Source organism: Acanthochromis polyacanthus, chromosome 19, assembly GCF_021347895.1.
Source record: "Acanthochromis polyacanthus isolate Apoly-LR-REF ecotype Palm Island chromosome 19, KAUST_Apoly_ChrSc, whole genome shotgun sequence".
NCBI lineage: Eukaryota > Metazoa > Chordata > Actinopteri > Pomacentridae > Acanthochromis > Acanthochromis polyacanthus.
In genome coordinates, this window is record NC_067131.1 from 22029578 (window position 1) to 22043144 (window position 13567).

The following is a 13567-nucleotide window of genomic DNA, read 5'->3' on the forward strand; positions in this document are numbered from 1 at the left end:
TCTATCAAGACATACCTCAAAACTACAAATGTGGTTGTGCTGAAGGTAGAAACAGGGAATCGCCGTGAGATAAAGTCGCTACTGTTACCTAACATCTTCCAGATTAAGTTTTAAAGGATCTGTTCTCAAGGCAACCTGCAGGGTGAAGGTTCATGTTAGAAACAATGACTCTAGAGAAGGCAGATGAAAAGAAACATACTTAGAAAAATCACAGCTTGAAGCAAACTGAGAATCATTTGGTCGTTTAGTGATATAAATATTCCACATGTAATTCAGTGGTAACTGGTTAAACTGATTTAAATATCAACACATGGACAACAACATGATTCCTCAGACTGATCTGCATATGGCAGAAGACTGTCTGTGCCCTATAAAGAAGAAGGCACTCATTTGGGAGCAGACAAAATCTGTTCTTTTCAGGTTGCTATAGAAGAGAATAAAGTACCATAACTGCAGAAGTCAACAAATTACTGGTAGTGATGCTCATAGAGGTTTATGATGTGGAAATGAAACAAACAGACACAATAAACATTATGATGAATATCAAGCAGCCTAAAATAATCATATTGTACTTCGATATTTTGCGCAGACATATAACACAGCAGAAGTAAGAATAGACTGAACAAAATCTGATAACTCATTGGTGGTCCTATCAATTACCAAATTTCAATTCACACCAAACCACACTTTAAAACAAATAAATTAGAAAATGGGTTGGAAAGTTTCATCATCATTTTCTTCTGTTGTTGTCTCTTGTTTCAGTTTTTATTGGTACTGTCTTGGTGGTTGCTTGAGGGTTTGACTTTTCCAGCAAAAACATAAAAAAGCCTAAATATTCAAATTTACAGTTGTGTTTTGCACTGGTAGCTAAATAATTTAGCCAATGCAGAAGTCACAAAAACTGCCACTTGAGGCAGGTTCCAAAAGCAAGTCAATCAACACACCCCCATGTCAAAATGCCCAACTTTACAGCAGAAATAAACATGTTTACAGCCTGGTGCAAATAATGCTTTTGGTTTTTATAGCTGATTACCCCTTACAACAAATTATTGCATGGTACTAATGCGCTACATAATAGGAAGGCCTAATGTGGTTGTGTGACTCAGTTGCTGTAGATTCCAATGGGCAGCATTAGAACAGTAGTAAATACAAGCACAAAACACACAGATGAAAAATTAAAATACTGAATAATTTGTATTTTTGTTTAAAAATATAATTCTGAAGCTAAATGACAATTAAACGTCTACTCTTCTCATAACATAATGAAAGTTTTCCAACCCATTTTTCATTTGATTCATTATGCTGCTGTCAGTCAAACAATGAAAATGCCAAGTGATCCAAGTGTTGTCATTATGGTTAAACTGGGAAAAGAAAAGTAAAACATTAAATTAACTTCATAACAGAAATTTTGTGTGTTTAAAATAAAGTTATTGAGGAGGAACTCAAAAAGTTGCAAAAAAAAAAACATTCACCAGCTGTGGAATCAGAAGAATATTCATGACATGTCTATAAGTTCATTCCTAAGTCAGATATTGGACATTTGAAAACCATGACAAACATGTCAGCTCTTAGGAGATGACCGCTAGCATGTAAATTACACATTAAAGATAAATGTTCAAGTACAATCATCCTTACAGCTTGATTTATAAAACAGTTCTATGGTTGTGAAATCACTTGTGAACTTCAAGTAGAAACAATTCAAACTAAATGGATAAACAATGTTTCTGAAGAAACACTTCATTTGGTCCCCTGTTTAAAACTGAGGTCTGCATCACTGTGATGACATCATGGCCACTGAGGGTCTTTCCTGGTCATTATGGTGACATCAGCCCAGCCCCACGTCTAGTGACATCATCACTACGAAGCCCAGGATGGATGTCCAGGATGCTAGCTTCCCATTTCCACTGAAGAAACAGGAGAGTAGCGTAAGACTCATTTGTGCCACACTCTTAAAATCGCCTGTAACAAAATGTTGTCCACCCTCTTCCCTCCTTTTCATTCTCACCTGACTTGAGCCTCAGGTATGATATCATCCACCACCACGTAGACCATCGCCCCAGCAGCAAATGCCAGTGCATATGGCAACAAAGGTTCTGCTAAAACAACAGCGATGGCACCAAGCAACCCGGCAATGGGTTCTACCATCCCGCTCAGCTGACCATACCTGACAATACAGAACTAAGAGTCAGGATACAGATTTAGAAATGTAAATGTAGTGTTCTCAACAACAGTTTACACACACTTATAAGGACTATGTACACTATGACAGTGTTGAGTTCCAATGACTCCTATAACTCATAGTATTCTATGATGGAATCGTTGAAACACATGTATTTATCACAAGAAACAATCATGCAGTTTGGTTCGTTCTTAAATTCATAATATATCTTTTCGATATATGACAAAAGCTGCTTTATCAAAAATTTACTTGCAGAAATGCTAATATTTGGTTAAATGTCTCTTGGCCATTTCTTTTTTATACCTGAATTAGGCACTTGTGTTAGCCAACCACAGGCATCTGGCAAGTTTCAGGTTGTATCTTTGACCACTGCTCCTGAGAGAATTCATAATTGTTTCTTCATCTAAGTCCACAGGTTCTATATAGGGTTTAGGTCAAGACTTTGGGAAGATCAGTCTTAAACCTTAATCCTTACCCGATTTACGATTTCTTTACCACTTTCAATGTGTTTGGGGTCATTGCCTTCTTGGACCACTCGACTACATCCAAAGCCAAACCATCTGGCTAATGATTTTAGGTTTTTCCTGAAGAATGTGGAGGTAATCCTCATTTTTCAATACTCCATAAATTTTGTGTTAAGCATCAGTTCCAGAGGCAAAGAACAGCCCCAGGGCCAACCCGGTCTCACGGGGATTCGTGAAACTGTCACGTAAGTTTTAGTTTCGGTTTCGTGCGCACCAACACGATTTCGTCATGTTTTTCATGCCGCTCACCACGAAATGTTTTTCGCTGTGGTAATCACATCTGAAAGTGGTTTATACCGGCGGATTCATGACGATCTAAGCTGTCCATCGGCGTATACTGCTTGTGTGATTGCGTTTGCGGCCGCCGGCCGCCGGACATTCTTGAAATTCCTATGCAAATTGGTAAGTGTACCACCGGCTTATGGTTAGGTTATGGTTATGGTTATGGTTAGGGTTATGTTTAGGAACGATGTCATGCAAAATATAGCGTTGGATTCGCCACGGTTTTACATTAAAAATATAATATACACATTCTTTTGAAATACGTTCTGAGTGGCACGAAAAGTCCGCCGTTTAAAATACATTGGTGCGCATTTCGTGGTGAGCGGCACGAAAAACATGACGAAATCGTGTTGGTGCGCACGAAACCGAAACTAAAACTTACGTGACAGTTTCACGAATCCTCGTGAGATCGGGCTGCCAGGGCATATTACCACCACCACCACCACCATGCTTAACAAGAAACTTGGTATTCTTGCAGGTAAAGGCCTTACCTTCTATCCTCCAAATATATTTCTGGTCACTGTAGCCAAATAGCAGAATTTTTGTTGCATCTAACAGAGCTTTACTCCAGAAGGCCTTTTCTTTGTTTATGTCATCAGCACTAAACTTTAGCTGAGCCTTAAGGTGCTGTGTCTGGAGAAAGAGTTGCTTCTTAAGTGGCAGCCCCTCAGCTCATAGTGATGTAAAACATACTTAACTGTGGACACTGACAGCTGTGTTCAGCAGCTTGTAATTCAATGCAGACCTGATTTTAGGTCATTCTTGCTTGACTCTTCACCATCCTGTCTGACAACCAATTGTCTGTCAGCAGCAGGTGACAGCTTGTGTTTTCTTTGCAATCATGGCAATCACACAACTGTACAATGCATTTTGTATATACAAACAGTTAATGGCACAGGTGATTTGAGATCTGTAGTTGGTTTGAAATGGCTCCCAGAGACTTTCCTGACTTTCCTCAGATCTGTACTGAGACTCGCAACTCTTTATATCATCGAAACTGATAATTGAAGTTGCTTTATGCTTTTTTTTTACCCAGCAGATTTTGTCATATTTCTAGAAGATCTACAGTAAATTTAAGAAGAACAAAAATGCATGATTGATTTTTTTGTGGCAAAGACGTGTTTTATTAATTTCATATTAGAAAAATAAGAGCTGTAGGAGGAGGAAATTAGAAAACCAAGAATGCCAAGATATGTACTACAGTTCAAAAGTTTGGGGTAATTTAGAAATGTCCTTATTTTTGAAAGAAAGGCAGTTTTTTCACTGAAGACGACATTAAAATAATCACACATACAGTTGAGACATTGCTAAAGTGGTAAATGACTATTCTAGATGGAAACAGCTGATTTTCAATGGAATATCTACATAGGGGTACAGAGGAACCTTTCCAGCAACCATCATTCCTGTGTTCTAATAGCACATTGTGTTAGTTAATGGTCTTGAAAGGCTAATTAGTTATTAGAAAACCCTTGTTTTCTAATCATATTAGCACATGAATAAAAGTGTGAGTTTTCATGGAAAACACAAAATTGTCTGGGTGGCCCCAAATTTTTGAATGGTAGTGTACATGAACTTTACAAATGTATGCAAACTTTTGTTCTCAACTGTATGTGTACTCAGGCCAAGCTTTTGCAAAGAGATGTTTATTTATTGCATTCTCAGACACAGTGTTTGAAACAGACTTGTGTCTTTGCCTACCAAAAGGCAGTCCACGTTGAGACCCCTGAACCTCGGAGCGGAAGGCTCACTGCCAAGCCTTCGGGGAAATTCTGGATGCCAATACCGATGGCCAAATTCCTGCAACACAAAACAATTAATAGTGAGACCATTTCTCTTTGCAACAAATAGTAGCAACTGACCACCAAAGGCTATTTTTAAAAATTAGTTTCTCCTATCTCCCCAGACGTAGGGAAAACAACAGTGACAGTCTTCCGCCATGGTAGACGGTCTGAGGACAGCAGTGCTTTTCATACTAACATGCTCACCATGGAAAAGCTAACACATTTAGCAGTTATATTGTTCACTATGTTATTCTTTTTTTTTTTTTAAATACAATTTTAACAAAAAAACTAAAACTGGTCCTATAACAACATTTGTACTGAATATACATTTGTTTTTTGTTTATTTGTACTTAATTTGTGTAACTGTTATGGTGATAAACAAGAAAAGCACTCAGAGAGCACAGAACTCCACCAAGGCTGTTCATTCCCCCATATCGCATTGTGAGAAATGCAGCAGTTTTTCTTTTTAGAAATGCAAAATTTGTTTATTAGCTATGATGATCAGAAATCAAGGCAACATTGAATGTGACCATTTAATATAGATGTACCCACAAACAAAATGGCCTTGAGTTGAGCACAGACGTGTGTTATGCATGTGTGCGTTACTGACAGAGACCGAATCGCTTGCCCTAAATGTGTAGCAGGCGGCGGGAATTGATAGGACTCGGAAACACACCAACAATTTAATTAACTGTTCCTTGTGTCATTTCCAATGGAAAAGTCCTGATAAGTCAACAGTGGTTGATTTGTAGTAGGATCGCAATTGTGATCGTCAGCAGGCAGCTGATGTAGTGTTCATTTGCTGTCATAGTTACAGTGACGCTGTGTCGCTATCTCGCAAGACACAAATCTTTGACAAATCAATGGATCTAGACTATAAGCCAGATCACTTCCAAAATCTAATGACTTGGTCCATGTGTCATTTCTGATCTTCCATGAAAACTTCATCCAAATCTGTTAATACATTTTTGAGTGATGTTGCAAACAGACAGCCAGACAAACCAATGCCGATCTTCACATAACTCCGCCCTGTTCCTTGGCAGAGTAACTAGATAAAGTAGACATTCTACTTAGTCACCTATTAAGTCTTTTAGGATATAAAAGATTAAAAAACAAAAACACAACTAATTTGTCACCATGAAATAATCTCTCAAACAGCTGTCAATATCAATCAAAAATAATGGTAACACTTTATAATAACTATACACTATTAAGCATTAGTTAAGCATTGGTTCAGCATAATTTAAGCATTAGTTAATCCTTAAATCCTCATGAACTCATCATGAATTCACCATTAGTAATGCATTACAAAGCATGAGTAAAGACAGTTTTAAATGTTCAACTAACACATTATTAAGCATTAGTTAAACATTAGTAAAGTGCTTAATTCATCGTTAACTCATCATTTGTAACTAATTTGTTATACGTGCTTAATTAATCATGAATTCATGATCTGTATGGCATTTATTATGCATTACTAAGCACTTAATAAATCCGGTTAAAAATGTTTTGTTGCTCATTGATAATCTCAGTTGTTAATACTTTATAAAGGGTTAGCAACTGTGTTAGTATATGATTTACAAACACATATTCATACTCAATGAATAACTTATTAATGCGGTTGCTACTCATTAGTTAAGTATATTCCGTGAGCCCATCTAAAGTGAGGACTATCTATGCTTTATAAAGCATTTATAAATGACACAGAAGCAAAGATATACAAAGTGTCAGTTTTATTGGTCCCAAACAATACAAGCTCTTTTAAATACACACTTTAAACAAATACAATCTATAAAATTTCAAGTAAACTTGACAAACATCTTCAAACAACAACGGTCTGTGATCGTATAAAATAGAAAAATAAAATACAAGCTCTTTTAAATACACACTTTACAATCCTTAACATTTCAAGTAAACTGGTGAACTATCTCTTTAGGTCACACACACCAGAGGTAAGTGGCTAACTTATTCTGGGATTCCGCCAGTGCATTTCAATGGGAAACGAGTACATTCCTCCTCCTGCCAAAGGTAAAAGTTGCAGGAGGAGGAATCCGCTCGTTTCCCATTGAATTACATTGGCGGAATCCCAGAATCAGGCAGCCACCTACTTCTGGTGTGTGTGTGCCCTTGAATTGCACAAAGTGCTTTACAGTAAAACAAATATACCGTTTTCAAATATTGCAAGATAACACTAGATAATTTCTGCAACCTGTTTGCCTCTACAATCAGCTGTCATCTCTCCTGCGGGTTCTCTCTCCGACTTCCGCATTTGAGAAAAAAAAAAAAAAAAAACCCGCGCGGTCTCGCTCTCCAGAACCGCGGAGGAGACTGGGACTTGTAGGACTCTGGGACGTGTAAGACGCTACTGCACATGCTCTTACCGTCCAAAACGCTAGTGCGCATGCTCCAAAATGCAGAAGTCACGCTGGAGAGATCGTAGAGGCAAACAGGTTGCAGAAATTATCTAGTGTTATCTTGCAATATTTGAAAACGGTATATTTGTTTTACTGTAAAGCACTTTGTGCACTTCAAGGGCACCCACTTACCTCTGGTGTGTGTGTGCCCTAAAGAGATAGTTCACCAGTTTACTTGAAATGTTAAGGATTGCAAAATGTGTATTTAAAAGAGCTTGTATTTTATTTTTCTATTGTACACGATCACAGACTGTTGTTATTTGAAGATGTTTGTCAAGTTTACTTGAAATTTTATAGATTGTATTTGTTTAAAGTGTGTATTTAAAAGAGCTTGTATTGTTTGGGACCAATAAAACTGACACTTTGTATATCTTTGCTTCTGTGTCATTTATAAATGCTTTATAAAGCATAGATAGTCCTCACTTTAGATGGGCTCACGGAATATACTTAACTAATGAGTAGTAACTACATTAATAAGTTATTCATTGAGTATGAATATGTGTTTGTAAATCATATACTAACACAGTTGCTAACCCTTTATAAAGTAGTAACAACTGAGGTTATCAATGAGCAACAAAACATTTTTAACCGGATTTATTAAGTGCTTAGTAATGCATAATAAATGCCATACAGATCATGAATTCATGATTAATTAAGCACGTATAACTAATTAGTTACAAATGATGAGTTAACGATGAATTAAGCACTTTACTAATGTTTAACTAATGCTTAATAATGTGTTAGTTGAACATTTAAAACTGTCTTTACTAATGCTTTGTAATGCATTACTAATGGTGAATTCATGATGAGTTCATGAGGATTTAAGGATTAACTAATGCTTAAATTATGCTGAACCAATGCTTAACTAATGCTTAATAGTGTATAGTTATTATAAAGTGTTACCAAAATAATATGTGTAATCTTAACTGTCACTAATTGCTGTAAATTAAATAAAAATGACGGTAGTGTGGTCGTGTCTCCTAAAACACAACTTCCAAAAGCTAGTCTCGAAACAAATGAAAAAAAAAATCAACAACGTTTCCTCAAATAAAAACACTTGTATATTTTTCCTCACACAGCTACTTCCTTCCATTGCAAAATGTAGTAGCATTTGTTGTTGGTAATAAGCATTGGTGATCTTAAAAATTTAGTATCTGGAACAGAGTGGCTCAGTCCAATGCTGTAATGAAAAACTGGTACAAAAGCATGATGGATTACTTGATGCTGGATAGCAAAACATGAGATTTCAAAATCCAGATGATTCTGATCCCAATTAAAGTTTTTGAACAACTTGGAGAAGAGGACCACAAAGTTCACCAGAGTTCAGGCTTCGGGAAAAATGTATGTCTGTAGAATGAATCCAACAACTGTATGAAGCAAGGAATTCTTTACAGAAATGTTGTCCGAATTAAAAAAAAAAAAAGAAAAACACTGCATCTAATCCTGAATATGCTTTATGTTTTTTAACAAATGAGAAAACACTAAATGTTATAAGTGCTAAGGACATTCTGGCAACACTCATCCAAGACATGGCTTTTAGCTGCAATACATTTTTCATAATCAGAGTCACATCTGTGATTCCAGACAGAAGTCTACCTCTCAACAACTCCTACACACAGCACAGCACCAGATAGCTGCCATGTTCTCAGCAGCTGTGATGCAGTTTAACATTGTTATTTGGACCAACAGCATGTGGGTGTGGGCATAAAAACTGCAAGAACCAGAGCAGAGATGATTACAGATGCCTAAACTGCTACATTCATCTGTTGGACATAGAAATGATGACTGCTTAACTGAACAAATTAGGTTTGGTAGCAGTTGTCCAGCAGTTGGGATGATTTATCTTGAAAAAGCTTCCCATATTATCTGACATTGAAAGTCAGAGTGACAGGCTGCTGACAATGATCATTATTCTAAAGAAATCCTAATCTGGTTCTTTATTGCACCTGTTTTTGGTGCCACTGTCATATATTGGACACTCGGGTGAATATAAGAGCAGACCTGCCAACTGATCACCACCTGGTGGTGAGCTGGATTGGATGGTGTGGAAGGCTGTTGGACAGCCACGGTAAACAACAACTGTTGGATGGATTACCAGGTAATTTTGGTGCATCCACAGTGCACAGAGGATGAATCCCGATTGCTTACATATCCTCGGAGTGTCATCACCAGATCAACACTTTGAAAACTCTATAAACTCTATTTGCAAATATTAGCATGCTAACACACTAAAATAAGATATTAAACATGTTCAAACATTTCCAAAAATCCTTGTTATTAATTACAATAGTGGCTTTTAAATGAACTAACAATCAAGATATTGTTATATGCACACATGGCTTACATAGAATACATGGGATCTGTGTTGTGCTGGGAGCTGGCTGTGGCAAGACATTGAAGGAAGCATGAGCGTCTCATCCTTCTTTTTTTCCTTTGTTTTATAACCAGAAAATTCATCCGAATTCTTTCATGAAGAAATCAAGTTCTTTATGGGCACACTAGAAAATGCAGGGGTATGTCTCATGTTTTTAAAAGTCGTGTTACAATTTTGTGAACAAGACAGGACAATTGAAACCAAAAAAAGTACATTTTAATTGCTTCACATTCCTTGCATAATGTAGCTTTAAGACATTTAAGCTGCGTAAACATGCAAGTATGATCATGATGAGCCTGTTAGCACATGGATGTTAGCAGACTCACAAGCTCGCTTCTATGTTTGTTGTCCTGATAATCTTGCTCTAGGCCACTTTTAAGTTGTATCTGCTCAACACTTCTGCCACTCAGAATGATAATTTTAGGCCCACCTGGAAAACCGTTAACTTGCCCACCAATATAAGAGCAGATATTGAACAATAAACATAAAATGAGTCAATATCTCAATAAACTAATTTTAACTTCTTGATTTCTCAAATTGTTTGACTTTCTCATGGAGAGTCACTGAGATAACATATTCATTACATTTCTTTACATTCAGTGAATATAGTGATAGTGAACACACTTGCACATTCTCAGGCGATGAAGTTGCACATTCCTGCACACTTCAAGTATTACTTTTTGTGACTAACAATCTCTTTATAACATTTGCTGATACTTTGACTTAACACTGCTGCTTATTTGTTTTGTCAATATTTATTACCTTCTGAATGGCAACACTTAAATTTACATACCACTGTTTCCAGTTATGTGCTAAAACACCAAGTCAAACACCTTGTATGTGAAAACCTATTGGCAATAAAACCTTTCTGATTCTGATTCTGACTTCACTTAACTCGTTTTGCTTGCTGACAGCATAATGAAAAATGAACTGGTCATTGTCACCAGAAAGGTGGCTCGTGGACTGGATTAGTTTTGTGCTCAACTATGATAACCTGTAGATACCTTGTATTGTAAAAGCACTGCGAGTTTAATTTATCTATGCCTTCTTCTGAAATTCCCATTCTGTTGTGTCAAATGCTTCCATACAGAATGCACAATTTGCTGCTGAAAAAGTCTGTAAGGGACTTCAATATGTACTTATAGTTCCATCATGTTACCACTAGATGTCAGCAGCATGCAACATAGTCAAGGTATACGCACAGATGGACAAATTGACCATATTCTTACTGTAACCTGAAGTCCACTAAACCAATCACAACCATCTTAAAAGTTAACACAAACCTAACCATGTCAACTTCATATCTAAACTAAACAATCTCAAGTTTTATACTTGTGAGATACCACTTGAATCCATAATTATGTCTCCAGCTTAAAGCATTACATAAAAGATCTCACCATAGTCCATACCAAAATCGATAGACAAACCTGTCAGTCTTCATTCCTCACTTGTAAGTTTAGAGCAAGATGTTTTGGATAAACCAAGACATGTTTGGTATTTACGCTTCTTTGCCTTGATATCAGTCTTACCTGGCACTCTCAAAGGTAGCAGATGAAGTCTTTCCTATGGCTCCAAAACCAACCCCTACAGCCAAGCCCTCTGCAGAGAGAAAAATACACAGTTGTGAGTTTATGTGCTTTTGCCTGTCTGTTACATCAGAAAAAAAAGAACATTTTAAGAGAGAGAGGATGAAAGAAGACATTGTTGGTAAACTGTAGACAATAACACAATAAGTGCACAAATCAATGTGGGTTGAAACACATACCGAGAATGAAAAACACTGGGCGTGTCTTTTCAGACGGAAAACTGTGAACTACTCACAGCAAAGGTCTGTGGGGGTTTCCGGGCCAAAGCACACACTGATTTCTTTTATTTGGTCTAAAATCAGGTTGCTACCAATGAAACCTGCTCTGCACTGAGAAGACACAACATGAGAACCACCTACAGGTGCAGTGAACAACATTGATTATCTAGTTACTATGGCACCTGTCAAGAGATGGGATGTTAGATAGTCAATGAACAATCAGTTCTTGAACTCGATACATTATAAGCAGGAAAACTGAGCAACGTATGGATCGGAGAGACTTTGACAAGGGCTAAATAGTGATGGCTAAAATGACTTGGTCAGAACATCTCTAAAACCAGCCCGGTCTCACGGGGATTAAAACAGCAGGTCTTGTGGTGTTTTCCCAGTATGCAGTGGTTCCTACATACTAAAATGGTCTAAGGAAAGACGCTGTGGTTTTTCAATGTTCTGCTCTGTGATGTTAGGTCCTGGCACTATGACATGTACTACCGATCTACACTCTACCTCAGATCACTTTCACCCTTTCAAGACAGCAGTATTCCCTAATTGCAGCGGTCTCTTTCAGTCTGTCATACTTCAATAACTGCACAGGAACAGTTTGAATAGCATGACAGATATGATAGAAATGACACTTTGAAGAGTTCAAGGTTTTGATTCTGCCTTTCAATTCCCCAGATATCAATCCTATCTCGCATCCGTGGTACAAAAAAACAAGTCTGATCCACGGATGCCAAACCTCACAGCATCCAGGAGTTAAAGGATCTGCTGCCCTATCAATCTTAGTTTGATAGGACACAGGACACCTTCAGACGTCTGTAGAGTCCAGGCCTCGATGAGTCACAGCTGTTTTGGAGGTATGAGAGGAATTTACACAGTAATAAACGGGTGGCTTTAATGATGTGGCTCAGTTTATGTGCACAGGTAGCCCTTGTGGAATGCAGACGGTACAATGAAACATATTTGCTGAACTCCTGATCACTGAGTGTCAACACAAGAAATTAGATTGTGCATTTACTGTGAGATGCTGGGAATTTTCCACCTGAGATTGTACAGTTATTGTACACCTTAAGATACCTCTGTTTCTGCAACCACAGAGTTACAACAGCAAAGCAGCACTAATGAGGGATTTCTACCACTGTGACCACTGTATCTAGAGGCTGTCTTTCTTCTTTCTTTGCTTGCTCTGCGCAGCCTGAGCAGCATCTCTCTCCTCTGATGTCCCATTTGTCTCATTCGTTATGCCTGTCACATACACTTAAAGTACTCAATGTTCGAACTGAAACTGAAAAGGTCACAAAGTGCAAAGTATCTATGAGTGTATTTGTATGTTTGACAAGTTTGTGTGTTTGTGTGTATGTGAAGTCATATCTACAGGCTGTTTTGTAATTCATAGCAAAAGATCAGAGACCAATTCTTATGCCTACTTCAAACACTGACAAGCAGTCAAGTCCTGTCATGCCATTAACATGTAGGTTATTACAATGCTAAAACGTGCTAATTCTCCATTTCCTTGTTTTTCACGGCTAGCGTTAAAAACATAAGAGCAAGCATCAAGCAGTAAGTTGTGCCCTCAAGTTGTTTGCACAGTGATTTAGTCATCAGCATCTGGAATCCCATGTGACCAAACCGATCAAATCCCAAAGTGCTGAAGATGCTTCCTTCATTTAACAAACATTTTCTTTACCCAACAGCTTATTTCAGTTTCGTAGTTACATCCTTTTAGTATGCAGATATTGCATATGAACTTGTTACTGTTTGCATTTTAGCATGTGTACACACATAATTACATTTTATCACTAACACACAGGTATAGAGTTGAGAAAAGTTTTCCTAAAAAGGTGACTAATTCATTTTCGCTTACAACTACAAAGGTTGTGTACATGAGATCCAACAAAAAACTATCCAGTCACAACCATTAGTTCACATTCTAAAATAAACTGAATAGCTGTAATGAGTTTCAACACCACCTTTCCTTCACTTAATATCAACTCATGCCCGTTCAACTCCGTGTGTGTTGGTTTTCACAACTCATTGGACCAGAAAAGATCTTTGGATTGACCAAGTTTGCTCTGTTTATTCCCTGGTCCATCCACTCTTAGCCTATTTATAAGCCCAAGGAGGGTGAACAGTTTCAACGGGAGTGTCTCACATGCATCAACATGCTTGCGCAGCTGGACTGGCAGGTAAAGCATAGAAACAGAGAGAA

General features: G+C 37.5%; 1 protein-coding gene across 4 annotated transcripts in view; it reads right to left on the reverse strand.

Moving 5' to 3' along the window:
* Positions 1-226: 226 nt before the first annotated feature.
* LOC110964578 (zinc transporter ZIP11) overlaps positions 227-13567 on the reverse strand; it is a 298477-nt gene continuing 285136 nt past the window's right edge. For 2 of the 4 annotated variants that reach the window (XM_051939240.1, XM_051939237.1), the window contains exons 9-10: positions 2006-2164; positions 227-1904 (exon numbers count right to left, since the gene is read on the reverse strand). In XM_051939240.1, coding sequence (XP_051795200.1) covers positions 1826-1904; positions 2006-2164 — 238 coding nt within the window. In that variant the 3' untranslated portion in view covers positions 227-1825. Of the gene's footprint in view, positions 1905-2005; positions 2165-4683; positions 4783-11083; positions 11154-13567 lie in introns of all 4 variants that reach the window. The other 2 variants (XM_051939239.1, XM_051939238.1) reach the window with 2 other exon arrangements.